Source organism: Malaya genurostris, chromosome 2 (assembly GCF_030247185.1).
Source record: "Malaya genurostris strain Urasoe2022 chromosome 2, Malgen_1.1, whole genome shotgun sequence".
NCBI lineage: Eukaryota > Metazoa > Arthropoda > Insecta > Diptera > Culicidae > Malaya > Malaya genurostris.
Window position 1 is genome coordinate 99,275,332 of NC_080571.1, and position 18,400 is coordinate 99,293,731.

The following is an 18,400-nucleotide window of genomic DNA, read 5'->3' on the forward strand; positions in this document are numbered from 1 at the left end:
GCCTGCACTCCTGTTACTTCTGCATTCAAGCTAAACTGGCTAATAATTTTAATCAACGTTTTTTTTTGTCATAAATACGTTTATTCCATAAGTTTTTCTTCACCGTAGCATCCACATACTTTAAACCTAATACATTTAGAATATCATATTAGTATGTCGGAATTCATTAGTTAGTCTAAACACTGTTTTTATCAAGCGATTTGCTATTACAAATTCCATTGAATAAAATACATTTATTTTGTACATGACCTTATAACTATTTCAGGTTTGTTTGGCGAAAAACATATTTTGACATCAGTTTTCGATATATTGTAGAAAAATTACATTTTTATGCATTTCACTGATTATATTGAAGAAAAATCCTAGTTTCTGTGAAACGCTTGCACTTTGGACTTGACATTCTTCATTGAATTCTGTACAGTTACTTTTGTGACTTTCCTGGTGGTAGCTGTTCAGTTTTTTTTAACTCCCGCATGTTTTGGGACACTGTACCTTCCTTCCGAAAGTGCCGCTTGACAATTGCCCAATACCTTTCAATTGGCCGAAGATCCGGGCAGTTCGGTGGGTTGATGTCCTTTTCCACGATTTGTACATTATTTTTTGACGACCACTGTAGAACGGAGTTGGCGTAGTGGGCTGAAGCCAAATCCGGTCAGAAGAGAGGAGGACCCTTATGCTTTCTGTACAGTGGCAGCATTCTTATCTTCAAACATTCTTTCTCGTACACCTTGGCGTTAATTGTGCCCTTCGTGGAGAAAATCGACGACCGCAAACCACAGGCACAAATTGCTTGCCAGACGAACACCTTCTGCCCAAACTTTTCCATCGCCACCGTGGTGTTAGCGTCGTCCAGGTCCTGGTACACCGATTTCGTATAATATTGCGGCCCGGGCAGCGCTCGAGAGTCTTCCTTGGCGTAGGTTTCGTCGTCGATCAGGATGCATCCGTTTTTATTCTGTAGAATCCGGTTATACAGCTTTCGCGCTCTTGTTTTGGCCTGAACTTGCTGTACCAGGGACTTTTTCGGCACGTTCTGTTTCTTGTACGTTTTCAGGGAGTTCCGAACTTTGATCCGTTGAATCATCCCGATGCTGGTGTTGAACTGTTTGGCCAAATCCCGCGTCGACGCCGATAGGTTTTTCCTGATGTACTCAATAACTTTTAAGTCCCGGCCGGGCTGGCTGGGAAAAGGGTCTTACCGAACTTCTCGATAATATTTTTGACACTGGTGTGGTGCACTTTCACCCGTTTTGCAATTTTGTTGTACGTGACACCACTTTCTGAGCACCAAGTGTGCAGAATTTTCTTTCGCGTTTCCGGATCAATTCGACTCATCATTGAAACGATACACCGTACCGAAACCAATCGATTGAGCAGCTGTTATTGACATGTAAACAAACATGTCACCGCAAAAACACGCTGCAAAAAATTAAACCATTTCAGAGTAATAACTGTTTGAATGTTGCTAACTACTTATCGATACACTCCTTAATATAGCTGGCTATTGGTTGAACTCATGAAGGAGGAAGGAGTCTAACATAAAATAAAAAAATAAATTAGAACTCCAAAGGTCTTATTGAAATGATAAAGAAGTTTCATGTATGGAAGGTCACGACAAGCAAGAATGTCGCGAACTGGGACATTGAATAGTCTACCTTGGGTACGCAAGGAATTTATTAGTTGAGATCTGACATCACGATACTCCACGCATGTCCAAACGACATGATTGATATCGCGATAACCTTCGCCACAAGCACAACGATTAGTCTCGGAAAGTCCAATTCGAAGGAGATGTGCATCTAACGTGTAGTGATTGGACATGAGTCTGGACATCGCACGAATGAAGTCCCTACTCACATCCAGCCCCCTGAACCATGTCTTTGTCGATATTTTAGGGATAATTGAGTGCATCCACCGACCCAGATCATATCTATCCCAAGAAGCTTGCCAGCTGGCAAGTGTGCTGGCGAGACACGCTATAGAATTCGTTGAAAGCAGTCGCACATAAATTCCACCCTCAATAGCACCACGTTTGGCTAAAATATCGGCTCTTTCATTGCCTGGAATGGAGCAATGAGTCGGGAGGCAGACTATAGTGATTTGATAATTATTATTCAATATGTCGTTCTGGTACTGTCTTATTTTGCGCAAGAAAAATGGTTCATTCTGGTCACCAATGTTTGATCGAATGGTTTCAATTGCGCTCAGAGTATTTGAGAAGAGGAAATAACGGTGAGGATTACACTCAAGCTATAATGAAAATCAGCGCTTTGTCATTGTTTTTTATTCATGTTTTTATTATCATGATCTATTATTATTCACATAACTTGTGGCTTTTATTGGTGATATTACTTCACCACCATATTATCAACCACCCCATGCGCACTAAACATTCTCAGAAAAGTTCAGTTTTTGTTAATCGTCAAGATTATTCATCACGTATTCTGCAAATTGTTTAGACATAACGGCTATGAAAATTCATTTTCCAAAAATCTTCTGCTCGAGAATTGTATCATAGATATTCAAAGTGTGAACTATTTTCCTTAAATATCATCGAGGAGAATGTTCGCTATTGAACTTTCCACAACTGATTTTTTTTACCATATGAGATCAGTTTCAGTGAGAATCGTGTTTAAAAAAAAATTAGTAGTGACCTTCCCTTCAGTGAGTTTTCTTGCTTATTTTTTGGTCTAAAAATCACTTGAGAAAAATTGGTAACAAGTGATAAAACTTCAAATACATTAGTTTGTAAGGGTCCTTGTACACGTTATCAAATATAGAAAACCATTTGATTCGCACGGATGAAGAGACCGATTCGAACCGAGCTTTTTTTTGGAAAAACCGAACATGTTTTTCATAAACAATTTGTGGTAACGATATATCATTTATTTATACCCGGCTTCAACCTAGCGGAAATTATTAACTATACCAGAAAAGAGCCTAAAATAAGTCATAGGAATTCAATTAGTTACCACACATTCACAAAAATGTTGAATGGTACCATTTGACCCAGCTCAACGAGATCGAAAATGTGTGTGTGTGCACTTTTCAAAGATTTTTTCACTGCTCAATTTTCTCGGAGATGGCTAAAAAGATTTGAACAAACTTAGGCTCATTTGATCAAATGGCTGTGTTTTTTGGTTCCGGAGAAATAATGGTATAAATGACATAACCGACAAAATGCGTTATATTTATACCGTTTTATTTTTTCAAAGTTAGCAGAGCCGAATTCTACAAACTTAGGCTCGTTTGAAAGCTACTATTTTGGTTGAAGTTCGAAAATCAAATAGTTGTCACATCCGTTTCTGAAGGTTTAATAGTATAGTTGACGTAACCGTTTTTTCATCGGCTGAATTTTGTCGAAGATGGCTCATGTTAGTTTAATATGGTTTAAAACCAGCTTTGCAGATCCATTTGAGGAAATTGGAATCTAGCGGTTGGCTTATTCTCACGGTCGTAATATTGCAGTCCCCTCTGGTCCGATTTAAATCATTAGCGGCCCTTACACGCGTCATTAAAAATGTCATTAGTAAAAAATAATATCATTTTAATGAACGTGTAATGGTGCAGTAATGACGAGATTTCTAACAAATTTGAAATACATTATTACTTAGTCATCATTTAAAATGACATTTTTAATGCTCGTGAAAGGGCCGCTATTGCTTCCGAAGTCTTAACGTGCTTTAAAAAAAATTAAAATGTCTGTAAACATACGTATTTTATCTGGACACTTTTGGAGTAACTGAAACTCAGTCGCAAATCCTTTCAGATTCTACCGTTGTAAATAGTTTTTTTATTCAATAATTCAATAATATATTAACACCGCTTAAGCTTTAAGATGTCAAAGGCTGTTGTAAATAGTTAGTATCGTTTAAAAATGTATAAGTCATCAGTTTGAATACAAAGATACTGCTATCTTTTCAAAATACTTTGATCAAATCATTCCATAAAAAACCATGCTAAAATCGACATGTCTTATTTCTTCGATAAGGCTACACCGTTTTTCACTAGCTCAGATTCAATTGAAAGGTTTTCCAAGTCCAAATACAATGTTTTTAATTCTATCTGGGTCTGATTTTTGGTATTACAGGCTGAAGACTGAAAAATACTACAAATGAAAGAGTTTGCCTTTATAAAAGAAGTTGTAAAGATGAGCTAAAAATTTCTCTAGTTCTCAGGTCTTGTAAGTTGATGACCACACAAACTCACTTCGGATATTCTGTTCTGCGGATTTTTGTATCGGATGTATAGGAAATTGTGATACAAAACTTCGAAATTGAACTCTCTTCGTTTTACAACAACCAGACACATATGATAACAGAGATATTTTGGCCATTTCATATATTTTGGCCACTTCATATATTTTGGTCCACCTAACAAACTTTATTGTTTTAATCGATGTTAAGTAACCCATGTTGCATCAATTGAAAGCTAATCACATTAAATTACCTATTGCGGGAAGGGGTTTTCAAACATACTACAACATTTGGTGTATATTTTTACAAAGTGGGTCAAAATAAAATCAACCCTAAAGTGGGCCAAACTACCTCTGTTACCCTATCTCTCAATAACCAGGGGAATGATCACCTTGAGCCAATTTGTTCTGAACTCACCTCGGCTATACCAGCCTTAGTTGCTGTGCCATCAATTCGGCGTCATCTCAAGTGAGGTGACGCCAACCAGAAAGAAGAAGAATAAGTCTTCTAATCTGAACTCCAGTTGCTGATGGCGAGTGATTAAAACTTTAAACCATCATTCAAGGTGACGATGCAAAAACACAAACAATCTCTAAATACTGTGCTGAAAACTGTTCGAACTTGTAGGTCATATTTTATTGATGACCATACAAACCGATTTTGGCTACACCGGTTCCGAAGATATCGGAAATTGTGATCAAAAGCTCCAAAATGGAACTTTTTTCGTTTTCTCAAACATTACTGAACCGATTTTCGCACACTGTGAACCAATTCGCGGTTAATTTTAACTTTTGGTTAAAATCTGACACTTGAGTGGTTAAATCGATGTTGTCAAAAATAACCCTGCTCGAGAGCATGGTTATTTTTGACAGATCGATACTTATTTTCCGACACTGAAAAAAATCTTGCAATGAAAATTCTAATATTAATTCTTTAGTTGAAATTATTTCCAGTGGAAAATAAACCCGAATAACTTTCCGTCCGTCAAATTTTGAAATGGGCCACAGTTTTAGTTAAATTCAACTACTAGACACAAAATAACCACTCAAGTGTCAGATTTTAACCAAAAGTTAAAATTAACCGCGAAATGGTTCACTCCTTAGATCCGAATAAAGGGGCTTATGGGATAATAGGTTCCAGTTGGATTATATCAGGACACGCATCTCTATTTTTTTTTACAAAATTTTACACTCTTTTCACTTGGGTCTAGGGATGTCGTAATATCGATCGATTAATCGAGTAATCGATTAATAACCCAGATAATCGAGCAATATTTAATCGATTAACTAAAAACTAATATTCGATTATTGAACTAATCGAATAATCACAAAAATCCCATAGTAATAATCGAATAAATAATCGAGTAATCGATTAATAACCCAGATAATCGAATAAATTTCAATCGATTAGTTTCAAAATTATACTCGATTATTAAATAATCGAATAATTCGAAATTTCCGACATCCCTACTTGGGTCGTGTCATGTCAATACACAAGGTTTTTTACCAATAGTCAGTAGCACGTTATTTCGCGGATTACTCGACTTCCAATCAACGAATTGTGATAAAATCGAATCTTCGCTTTGAATTAAAGAAAAAATATCACAGAAAAATAAGTTCGACAAATGTACGATACTGTTGTTATAGCGAAGATAATGAACTAATTGTCATCTCAGCTTCTGAGCCAATGCATCAAACAGTGATTGTAGGTCTCACTCAAAATAATTCGAACAATATCAAATGAATTCATGATACTATTCATAACATTAAGGAAAAAGATCCAAACAGAATTTCAAGTGACAGCCTGTCAGTTTAGAACAAATAACCTTTACGGTGTTGTAAGAATAATGCAATATACGTTTTTCGCTGGGTATATTTTACGATTGAAAAATATCACGCTTTATTAACTATAAATTAAATCACCTCAGTGCATCTTTCCCGACAAATTCCTATGATTTATTTCTGAAATTTCTTGTAGTTAATGCTGCAAACCCTGTATAATGCAGCTGCCTGTCGGAAAGTGAGTATCAGTATCAGCTGATTACAACAAAAGAGAACGCTGCGACGCTGCAACACACTCACACCACGGTCAGCGCAAAATGCGATGTAAACAAACATGAATGATTTGTCGCGCGACGCAGCGTTTCCCATGCAACATGGTCACGCGATGCACAAAGTATCACTGGGTGTGATTTAGTGGTCAAAATTCATTCCTGCTTAATGCTATGCTCTGTTTCACTCAAATTTATCATAACATGACTCAAAGAAGTAAATTTAGCAATTGATTTTAGATACGACTGACAGGAAAATCAACTTACTCTTCAACATCGAATTTGAATTTAGTAAACTATTATGGGAACTCACTTGATACCAATTTCAATTCCCTTAGAAATAGCTTTGAGTACATTTATATTTGAAATAAACAAAACGAAAGATAATTTGACGACTTGATAACAAACGATTCAGAAAACATCTTTTATTGGTTCGAATTTCGGCTTTGAATTTTTTCCCGTACTACTATGTGCAACACGCGACATATTTCATGTAAGTGTTGCAAATTTTCAGAGATAAACGTTACATGTAAATGTTACAGACTGTTGGAACAGCTGCTCGGACACAATTTGACGTAACACTTTATTTTTATCCATCGTATTCAAAGTATTTGATTTCGAAATAATTTGCTATAATAGCTTACGGGAATTGCATATCCAACATGCCTGGAATATTGTGACGGAATGATCGTTTGTGTTGTGTTTACCAAGGCAAGTAACGAAAGTATCACGGCAATGATTCGATTAACCGGACGGTTAATCTGACTGCTGGCTAAGAAGTTAATACAAAGGTGTTTAGTCATTTCTATAATTAGCCACTGTCGGTTGAATTGTCTGTGCGTGCGGTGGGTTTGAGCGCTGATGGTCAGTGTTTGAGCGGTTTTTCTTTATGAAGGATGGCTTCACTCGTCGCGAAAGTGGTGACCCGCTGCGAAGAGGCGTCAGAAACTAAAAAATTAAGTAAGCAAGAGAATGACCTCACTCGAACGTGGTCTCGAAACTTTACAAATTTGTTGTAACTAGGGATGGAGCTGTTGGTTTTGGAGCATGGAACATATAATTTCAAATACAAAATCGTACACGTACTAATTGAATATCATTTCTTAATTCTATTTTTTGCAGATCTCTCCGAGTGCGAACTGATTCAGGTCCCAGATGCAGTTTACCATCTGATGAGACACACTGAGCTGAAAACCTGTGATCTTAGTGGTAATGTCATCACCAAAATATCACCCAAATTTGCGATCAAATTTAGCTTGATCACAGGTAAGTACAAGCATTAAATGGCAGCGCAATTTTTGATACGAATATTTTTCATCGTTACAGATCTCAATCTGTCGCACAATCAAATGGCCAAACTGCCGGACGAACTGGCCGATCTGCACTCGCTGCAGATGCTGGACATCTCACACAACTCCTTTATCACGCTACCCGCTGTCGTATTCAAGATGCAGAAGCTACGTGAACTGCGGGCAAACAACAACGCAATCATCGATATCGACCGGGATGAGATCATCACGTCCGATTCGCTGGAGTTGGTCGATCTAAGACACAACCCGCTGACGCCCATGTGTCACGAACTGCTGAAAAACGCCAACGTATCTTTCCGGATCGAACTATCGGAGAGGGAGAAAGAGGAATGGGAAGATTTGACGATCTGAGTTCCCGTACCTAGCAACTTCCTGCTGCCCGGAATCGTAATCAGATAGATGATAGATAATGCTTAAGAGTATTCTGTTTCATTTCGTGTACTTTTGTATTCGTTTTACAAAAAAAAAATCGTACCAGAAATCTTTCTAGCGTTAAGAATGGAGCTTTTCTCAACAATTATACCTACGTGAACATGCTCAGAAGTTACTTAATTTAGTGAGATTTGTGTGTCTACTGATAACGGACTACTACTACCAAGTAAGTTGATGAAGGGCATCATCGTGAACATAGCCACTTTCTTAATCTAAGGCCACATCCCACAACTGTATAGAGGATACCTACTGTATTTAGTGTAACTAACCTGTACTGTATTATACACGTTTAAAACACCGTTGTCTCAAAGCGTTGCATGCGAACGCTGGGTGCTTGGCAAGAGATAAATGATTTTTTCTTGGGACTGAGGGAAAATTTTGATCTAGTCATTCGGATGTGGTTGCAACGATCAAAATTATTGTCACTAGAGGCGACGTTTGCAAACCGTGACCACGCGGCCTGCACACTTGTATTGTCGTAATATATAATTTATGAAATAACGTGAGTGATATTACCTATTAGAAATATAAACTAACACGGCTGGGAAAAAACCGACCGCCAAGCAGATTTGAACGTTTATCAAATAAGATCAAAAAGTGTGATGATGTGAAATAGCGTATCAGATGATAGTTTTGGACGAAATTTTCATAGAATGTTAAATAAAGAATACGTTGATGGATTACGATGTGTTTTTAATGGAATAGAAAAATTCGTTGTCTGATTGCTTCAATCATCGAGAAACTTTATTAACTCAATTCGCTAAATTTACAATCCAACGCTATGGTTTGTAGTATGTACATGTTCTTCTTTAGATAAGTTGGGACAATCTTTCCAAATTGTTGCGCTTTCGTCATTGTTTCACTGTAATGATATTTGTGGTAGTACCTTGTAAATTGTCAACAATCATGTCTGCATTTATATTCTCTTCAAAGCGTTTACTATCTGTAAATATGATATTCTTTTGCTTCAAACACTTACGTTGTTTTTTTTTCTCTCCTAATGATAACATTATGCTATAATATTGAACAATGCTAGATTTATTTGTTTGATATTTGTTCGTATCCTAAGCTCCCAGCGCTGAGTAAAAGAAACATAATTTGAACTCGTTCTACTGTACTCATCTGTTTGGCCCTTGGTTCGAACAATGCCCAACCGGTTAGGCAACCGAAAAGAATGGTATATTTTTTTTCTAGATCAATCATGCAAGGGGCTCAATCGATTGATAAGAAACGAACGACGCAGACTGATCGAAAGGTTTGGCATTCTTCGACGTGTGCGTAGGCCAAATAGATGCAGTCGTATGACCGGTTTATTGTGGCGTCCTGAAATAAGTTCCCTACCGTCACTTTCAATTTTTGATTATTAGAGGAGACGAGATGCATTTTCTTAACGTTGATTTATTGTATTATTCTAATCGGATGATTTGATAATTGCATTTCTGATTCTTTTCCCAAACAGATCAGGGCTGCTACATCAGCACGGGTATAACCCGGAAGTGTAGGGCCTAGAAGAAGCTTCCGGGCAGCCTTATCTATACAAATTTTGTCCAGGTTACAGCACGACCGATGATTCTTCTTCTACATATTTTTATGACACAGCAACTACACACTAAGATTTAATTCCTTTGTTCGGTAATATTTTTGACGAGAAATTTCGGTAATCTATAGAAATGACCGATATTTCGGTACATGAGTTTTATTTTATAATAATTATGCAAATTTTTACCGGACGATCAGTTTTAAGTAAATTTTCATTACAGAATTTTGTAAATAGATATACAATTCATACGGTAAATCTGAATAGTCGCCGAGTACGGTAAAAACCATACTGTCCGTATGGTAAAATTATCTTCCAGAAACCGAACTTCTGTGAAAACTGATTGTCGTGAAACTAACTGTCAAACAGTTATAAAATTAAAATTGTCTTTTTATTAACCAAACGAAAAAAATCTTGAAGAGTTCAACCACTAAAGGCTTTTTGTTTACTTATAGGCAGAAAATAATTTTGTATCACTTGTCCACTTGCTTCCTACACAAATCGTTCGAGGGTAATTTCTGGTGAACTCGACGGATTGTGCAATGTTTTTGGAAGGCGCTCATAATACCGATCAGCCGGAACACTTAACCCTATTTTTCGTGGAATGAAGCCATAGCCACAACAGGTTGGAATTTTCTTCGTTCGTTTTTGTAAATTTGTGTTGTTTTTTGAAATCCGAAAATCCAGAATTTTAACCAAAGGAAAACAAACAAACAAAAAATCAACAAATAATCAGTTAGATCCATTTGGTTTACAGTTTACGGTAGTTGTTTGACAGTTCAGCAATTACCGAACGATTGGTAATCAATTCAATCACCGAACTGATTACCGAACGTTCAGCTGTTGAAAATTCGGTAGAAAATTACCGAATTCTGCAATATTTTCTAAGTGTGTACGCTATATTGTCAGTTATTTCTCGATATTTCATGATTTCCTCCTAATGACGCTGCATTACGAATAAAATATTTTTCTCTCTTGCGAAATGCTCTAATTTTAACTGCACTAACACGACATGACGTGCTCACTGAGTTGAGAGCTTCAACAAAAGTGCAGTTATGTTTTAGTCTTACCCGTGGGTCCTTATACCGCAAGGAAGCATCCACATGTCATATTTATTCAACGATCATTTGAAAATCAGCAATATTTGATGAATCAGGATAAAGTATGATCCAAATCGGACCTATTTTTATTATGGAACCGAGTGATCAATCAGTGAATGATAAATTTCATAAACCCCTTTCTTGTATTCACGACATTGGACAAGAACAAATAAAAGATCTTTGTTTCTACTTCAACTAGATCTATGTGCTGATCCAAAATATTGAATTAGCTTTTCTGGACCATTTTTTGAGCGACCGAGGCGGTGAAACGGCGTGCACACTTAAAATAGATTCTTGAGTTCGGCATAATGAAATAACGAATTAAATCGGCAACACGACATTTTGCTGATTGTTCAGTAATCCATATGCTCTTTTCCAAAATTCGTTAAGCTGAGCTTGTCAGTAAACAACAAATATACCGATATCAGCAAATCCGTTTGCCGAGATTTCGAACAGTGTGTTAGCTTCTACTGAAACTCGGTGAAACACTTGTAGTTTAATGTCTCTTGTCGAATGTGCAAAACACCACGTAACTAGTGATGTCGTAATATCGATCGATTAATCGAGTAATCCATTAATTACCTAGATAATCGAGTAATATTTAATCGATTAGCTTCAAACTATCATTCGATTATTGAGCTAATCGAATAATTAAAAAAAATCCATAGTAATAATGAAATGAATAATCGAGTAATTGATTAATAACCCAGCTAATCGAATAAATTTCAATCGATTGGTTTAAAAATTATACTCGTTTATTAAATAATCGAGTAATTCGAAATTTCCGACATCCCTACACGTAGCCATTGCTGGTGGAGCGGGAAAATAATATATATTGGATGAAACTAAGAGATCATATATACTTTAAAAAGTCATCTTATTTCCAGGTAGATGCGTTGAAGAGCACTGGAAATAATTGTCTGTAAACCGTGATGTTTTCTTTTGAGGTTAGCTTTGCTTTTTTGCACACTGCATTTAAATGAGGTCTGAGGACAGAGGGTCGCGTGTTGAGTTTTAAATCGACCACGTGGCTCGCTCAATTCCCTTTGCGCATCGTATTTCTCTTGTAATCTCTCGTATATGAGCAAACTGTACCGGGTTGCCAGCATACATTTTATTATTTTGATGAGAAGTTTTATCACATAAATCTATCGTATGGGTTGGACATTACATGGATTCCAATTAACAATGAAACAATATTCAACTTTCACAAAGATAGAATGTCTGTGTGTTTGGCAGCCTTGTCGAGCCAATTTTATTTCTCTCTCCTTTTTCAGAATGCTATCAGGAAACCAAAGTAAAAAAAATGGCGGATGCATTGAAACTGACTATGTTTCACAGAAAAATATAAGACTTTATTTTTATCGCGATAACATATATGTTTTTATGTACTATTCGCATCTAAACTAAATTATCTAGACTTTGTCAAGGTAGATTTATGATACAAACCTTCAAAGCCGAGATATTCGATGAACAAGTAGAAGTATGCATTTCTGAGCGTTCCAATTTTCAGCAGTTCTTCAGTCAGAAAATAATACAACACGACCGCTAAACTCAATGATTTATTCTGAAAATTTCACAGAATATTCTCAACTAAATTTCGAAGACATCATCAGGTGGGTTTTTCTATATTCTGCACCGTTTCCAAGAAAATTTAATTTGAAATGAGAAAATTGCAAAAAACCTTCCACTTTACGGTACTGTCCTCAACCCTTAATAAAACACCCCCTTTCCCCAACCTTAGCTTTTGTTATATTTATTTAATACAATAATAAAGAAAAATCCTTTCTACGTTCGATTACTGATGACTCGGCAATTCATTATTCGATCATAATCGATTTTACCGAGCTAACTGCAAAATTGCTGCTGACAAGTCCAGTAATAATTGACAGTTAACAAATTTGGTATTGCCGAGATTCTCAGTAATTATTATTTTGCCGAGAAGATCACCGATCGTTTGGCTGTGCAAATCTCGGCATTTTTTTGCCAAGATTCAAATCGATAGTCCCACGACAAAAGGGCCTAACTGCAAATGAGAGCCTCTCTTTGTTTACTTTCTCTTTTGATTATTACGAAGCCATTATTGCAGATTCTCTAAAGTTTCCAATGTAAATCGAAAGCTTGTAGTTTTACCTTGAAAGTTTTGCGAAGAGTAAAGCGTCAAATATAAAATCTGTTCGGTAAATCGTAAAAGAAAAAATAAACAAAGAGAAACTGTCATTTGCAGTTAGGCCCTTTTGTCGTGGGACGGTCGAAATAATCAACTGTGACAGTTACGGTGGCGTCATTCGGCGCTGTTTATGCTTTAAAATGCTACTCTGCAAAAAATTTTGAAATTTACTGATGACGCAAATTCACATACGACTCATTAGAACGTAAGTCGTACAATAAATGAATTTTACAAGAATAATTTAAATCATTTAAATAAATTTAAATGTGTTAGAAATAACTGTAAAAAGTAGTGATGTGAATTTACACGATTATTCTAAGTGTGTACGTGTTAATTTATATCTTTTGAGACCGGCATAATTAGTTTTATTTCAGTGTTCACATATTTATTCGAGTAAATGGAATAAATATATAAATATTTGTTGACTGAAAATCACCTACGCAAAGCAATTCTTCTGTCCTGCAACTCCACGTTAACTTCTGATGACTTATTAGCCCGGGTTGGTGGTTCAATGCATAGGATGTTGGTTTTACAAGCCAGTTGTCGTATGTTCGAGCCCCGACCTGGGAGCATTCTTACACTCTTAGAAAAAATGAAATTTACGCTTGACCTGAATTCAAGCATGCCGTAATTTCTTCGGTGATGGCACAATATTACATCTACTAACATGTAAAAATAAATTTTGCGTCTGTATCGATGTAAGATTCAGCTAAATTAACTGTGAAGTTAAAGATATGATTTATCTTTACATGTTTTGAATTGTGAATGTAAGTGAATCGCAATGCAAGGTCAAATTCCACAATAGGAAAACGTTGTTTGAAGTACAGAATAAGTTTTGCGTGAACATCCTCACAGCTTAAAGAACGTGGAACATTTGTTCATTTGAAAGTGTGAATTGCCTTTGAGTTAGACAATAAATTTTGAAGGCGGCTTAAATTGTGACGTGTGAAATTTCAAATGTGGATAATTACTTGAAAATCACTTTGAATAATACTCTAAAAAGCTAAAATATCTTATGAACCTGCTATTATTTCGATTCATGGATTGACTTTGTAAACGTGTTTGGAGATGACACGGTAGAGATGTCTTGGGTAACAACCCAGTTTTAATGATGTTTTTTTTCAATTTCCAAATAGTGTCCGTTTTAGCCCCGGTCTCCCCTTTATTATGAAAATATCTCCGGAAATTTTTTTCTGAGTTCGCGCCTGACTCTAACTAATGGTCTTCGTATTTGAATGAATGGGGTACCGTTACCCTAGTTCTTCGTAAAATGTATATAAAAAAACAAAATGAAGCTAAAGAAAATGCATCTCTTCTATCCATCAACTATCGAATGTTCAATCAGCTGTAACTTTACCTACGGAACTCTCCATGCCGTATTCAACTATGGTTGTTTGCTTGAAAAAAAGTGCTACATTATCACTGTTTTTTTTTTTCATTTGATACGTGTCTCATACCCTTGATCCCCTGATAATCCTGTTTATTGCGTTCTGAAAATAAACTTCTAACGGTTAGTCATACTAAACCGTAGATTTTCAACAAGAGCTTTTCTCACTCTAGTTTCAGGGTTCAAAAATCACTATTCCTTAAGGAATAAAATATTTTAGTTCTATAGATTAGTTTTGGGAGCTATAGTAAGGATTTTTTTTTCTAAATACATGTCGGTCAAACAATTGTGAGTCAAAGTTAGTGACTTGGCAAAGCCATGCACTTCTAGTATCTTCTTATATCTGATAGAACTGTCAACAGAATTACACCTACTCTGCATCAACAAAAATTGGATTTCAACCCTGAAACTAAATCCCAAACGGTAGCTCTTTGGCAGCAAACTATTTATTGGCTAATATAAACCGGATAAATTTCCAGGAAAAAATCGTCACCAATATTGAAACCTTTTTACTCCTAAACACTTTTTCTCATAACGTAACACTTTGCTAGCGATAGAGCTTTTTCTTTGCTATATGTAACAAGCTTTGATATAAAGCGGCACGATAGTTGATTTCATTTGGAGGGCTGCAAGAGTCTGAGCTGATGTAGAAAGTCAGTGTTGTCAACCGTTCGCACTACTGCTTCCGGTTCTTCTACAGTGGGGTAAGAAACGAACTAGCCAAATCATCCGACGGTTCCGTCTTGTCCTTCATGCTCAGTTCATGCAGGTCCTGCTGAATTTGATCGAAGACGCTTTTCTTCGATTTCTTCTCATCCTCATCGGAACCGGTTTGCTCGATCGATGCTTCGTCTTCCTCATTCGACGAAGTAAGCACTTTCGTCTCGATGGATGCTGCGGCCTGTTGCATCTTGGTGGCGATTGCCGTCGGTTTTTTGGAAGTATCCGTGCTTGGATAATGATAATGGTGCGATTGGACATGGGTCCCAGTTAGGTTAGTCAATGGAATGCGATAAATTCGTAGCGGTTTGTTGGAGCTTCCGTTCGAAGGAGACGTCTCTCCATCGTTTGGCTGAGATTTACTAAGATTTAGTGTTGGCTGTCGGATAAAGGATTTTCTGGTTGGTGAGCTCGGTGAACTACCTTTAACAATGGTGCTGTTTTGGGGTGAATTTGGAGGAACGGAAGCCTCTCCGAAATGTTTGCAAAGATTTTTAGTGTTCGGTTGTGGTTGAGCTCCAAAATGTTTGGCAAGATCCTTGCTGCACGTAGTCGTTGGTATCGAAAACGAATAACCTGCCTCGCCGTATGAATTACTTTTGGATATCGTTCTTTTCAGATCGTCTACGGATAGAGTGGTTTCTTTGGTTTTCTCCGGATCTGGTTTTGAGCTTTGTAGTGACTTTGCTCGCTGTATTTGTGGAGTCGAAAGGGCAGAAGTCTTGCTATCGATTGATCCACTGTCCTGATTCTCGGTACTTTGTGCTCCATTGTTATCTTCATCGGAGCTTAGGCGACTTCTGGAGGGGCTGGCGTTGCTGCCATCGTCCTGTGCAACTTTACTCTCTTCGATTCGTGGCTTTATCAGTTCATGGTCCTCGGAATCGGGACCGCGTAGTTTGGCACCTTTCGGGATAAATTCCGGAGCAGTCGTAACGAAGTAAATGTCTTTCTTTGCCGTGATCAGCTGTAGCTCGGCCATCATAACCGTGTGGACCAGGTTGCCATTCACGAGTAATCGAATTTCCATCGAATCCGGTGTAAATGCTATGATGTACGGAAACGCACAAACTACCGACGTTGGCGGTGTGTTGAACTGGAAATCAAATTCAGTGCTGTTGGTGGTTTCATCCGAAAGTTTTTGGAAGTGACACGTATCTGCAAAGAAAGTAGAAATGTTAGATTAAATGTTGCTGCAGTAATTTGAATCATATTTTATTAACGAGAAGATCGAAAGAATTTAATTATTTCCTCCATGTTTACATGAATTTGCCTAGTCTATTAAGTTGGGTAGAGTTATCGCATCAATAGTTATCTAGCCAGCACAGTTTATCGCCATTTTATTTTGAGGATTACTCGACTTTCTGTTTCAACAGTTAGTGACAGTACGGGTGTGTAATGTCAGAGACAAAACTGGATGCCGTGAATACGAATAAAACTGACACGATTTGTTAACACTTTCGAATTCAAATTGATATTTGATGGATTGTGTGAATTGTGAAACTTTCCCCCTTTTCACTACTACTTTTTTTGGAATCCAACAGAGCCCACTGTTGAACCCCCGCCGTACCCTAGGGTTCCTCCTCTTGAGCTGTCTGGAGACCAGAAGCCCGGTCACCTCCAGAAGGAAGTGCCAATGGTGGTAATCCACACGAGTGTGTGAACGGTTTTCGCTTAGGAAAGACTCCCAAGCCACCACCCGACTCGCACAAGGAGGGGTTCGTCAAGTCCCTGGACTTCCGACCCTGCTGCCCCGCGTGTGTGTGTGTGTGTGTGTGTGTGTCAAATAATCTCACTAGGTTTTCTCGGAGATGGCTGGTCCCATACGGAATTCCTGAATTTCATCTGGATCCAACTTCCGGTTCCGGAGTCATAGGGTCAAGTGTGTTCAGTATTGTACACCGTCACTTAAACCGGCGAAACAAAAAACGTAAAAAAAATTATAAACTGGTCTCAAAACTACACAAATCGATAGTCATTATCAGTAGGCAACTAAACAAGCCGATTCCGGCTATCCTGGTTCCCGGTATCCGGTTCCGGAAGTACCGGAAATAGTGGTCATATATACCAAAATGGATCTCACTCACTTTTCTCAGCGATGGTTTGACCGATTTCCACAAACTTAGATTCAAATGAAAGGTCTTCCAGTCACATATGAAATTCCTGAATTTCATCCGGATCCGACGTCAAGTTCCGGAGTTATAGGGTAAAGTGTGTTCAGTATTGTACACCGTCACTTTAACCGGCGAAACAAAAAACGTAAAAAAATTTCTAAACTGGTCTCAAAACTACACAAATCGATAGTCATCATCAGTAGGCAACTAAACGAACCGATTCCGTCTATCCTGTAAAGTACAGTACGGGTATAGTACAGTTAGTGACATGACTTATCTTTACATGCTTTGAATTGTGAATGCAAATTTGCAAGAAAATTTATAATTTGGCAGGGCATTTGCAGCTGTGCAAAAAAAAAGCGGGTGGGTAATGTCAGAGACATAACTGGATGTCGTGAATACGAAAACAACTGACATGTTCCTTAAGGCGAACATGGAAGCGAGCCACAAATGGCAACCAAGAAACCGCCTACCCTCCCACTCCACCTTCCGCTATTTTGCCATGCTCTTGATGTAAAAGCAAAGTTACATTCCTTTTGTGGAATTTGGCCTTTCTGTTTCAACAGACTTCGCAGCCGATTCTTAGTGTACAGAATCATTGCATGGCTAGTACTATGGATCCTACTGACACTAAGAATCCTTCCAGGTCGGGGCTCGAACATACGACAACTGGCTTGTAAGACCAGCGTCCTATGCATTGAACCGCCAACCCGGGACTATGCTATTGATATAAACAAACCATGAAACACATTTTTTCTACGCGTAGGGGTAAATATATTGCGTAGAATTGCAAATGCAGTTTGGTGACATAATCACTCATCGTATTGATATATGTTTATGATAAACTATCAACTCTGATGAATGATTTGTGCAAAACTTTTTCGGACCTTCATTAGAAGGTTTCTTCTTAGAATGTTATTATTTTTCACTCACCTCAAGATTTCATCTGATGATTATAGCTCTGTGACATAAATAAGCTTTATGAAACTCTTTTGAGTTGTACTTCACCGGTAAACTTATTCTCTGATCTAAACATTTTATTATAAAACCTTTCAATAACTCACAGTTCTGGTTTTGAAAGTTTTCCAAAAATCCACGATAAAAAGTTTGTCGGCCTGCTTTAGTATTGGTAATACCACCCTTTTATATTGGCAGTGATGCCATACATAATTAGAGAAAAAAAACTTGCAATGCACTAAAAATGGCAATATTTTCAATTAGTCGCAGTATTTTCAATTAGTCGCAATATAGTTGAAATTACGGATAAAAACTACTTTCGTACATCACCATCTAAAATTTCAATATTAAAAAAAAACGATAACATTTGCCTAATTTCCATTTCAAACACTGCTTCTTCTACTAGTTATCCGCAACCATGTTGTCT

At 37.3% G+C, this 18,400-nt stretch overlaps 2 protein-coding genes across 12 annotated transcripts in view; one reads left to right on the forward strand and one right to left on the reverse strand.

Annotated features, from left to right (window-relative positions):
- Positions 1–8,671, forward strand: part of LOC131427804 (leucine-rich repeat-containing protein 20) — a 32,382-nt gene extending 23,711 nt beyond the window's left edge. Inside the window, exons 1-3 of one of the 2 annotated variants that reach the window (XM_058591328.1) lie at positions 7,050–7,206; positions 7,369–7,512; positions 7,573–8,671. In XM_058591328.1, the coding sequence (XP_058447311.1) occupies positions 7,143–7,206; positions 7,369–7,512; positions 7,573–7,907 (543 nt within the window). In that variant the 5' untranslated portion in view covers positions 7,050–7,142 and the 3' untranslated portion in view covers positions 7,908–8,671. Of the gene's footprint in view, positions 1–7,049; positions 7,207–7,368; positions 7,513–7,572 lie in introns of those variants that run through there. The other variant, XM_058591327.1, reaches the window with a different exon arrangement.
- Positions 8,672–8,702: 31 nt separating this feature from the next.
- LOC131427801 (GTPase-activating Rap/Ran-GAP domain-like protein 3) overlaps positions 8,703–18,400 on the reverse strand; it is a 659,718-nt gene continuing 650,020 nt past the window's right edge. For all 10 annotated transcript variants that reach the window (XM_058591317.1, XM_058591315.1, XM_058591316.1 and 7 more), the window contains one exon: positions 8,703–16,060. In XM_058591317.1, the coding sequence (XP_058447300.1) occupies positions 14,877–16,060 (1,184 nt within the window). In that variant the 3' untranslated portion in view covers positions 8,703–14,876. The remainder of the gene's footprint in view (positions 16,061–18,400) is intronic.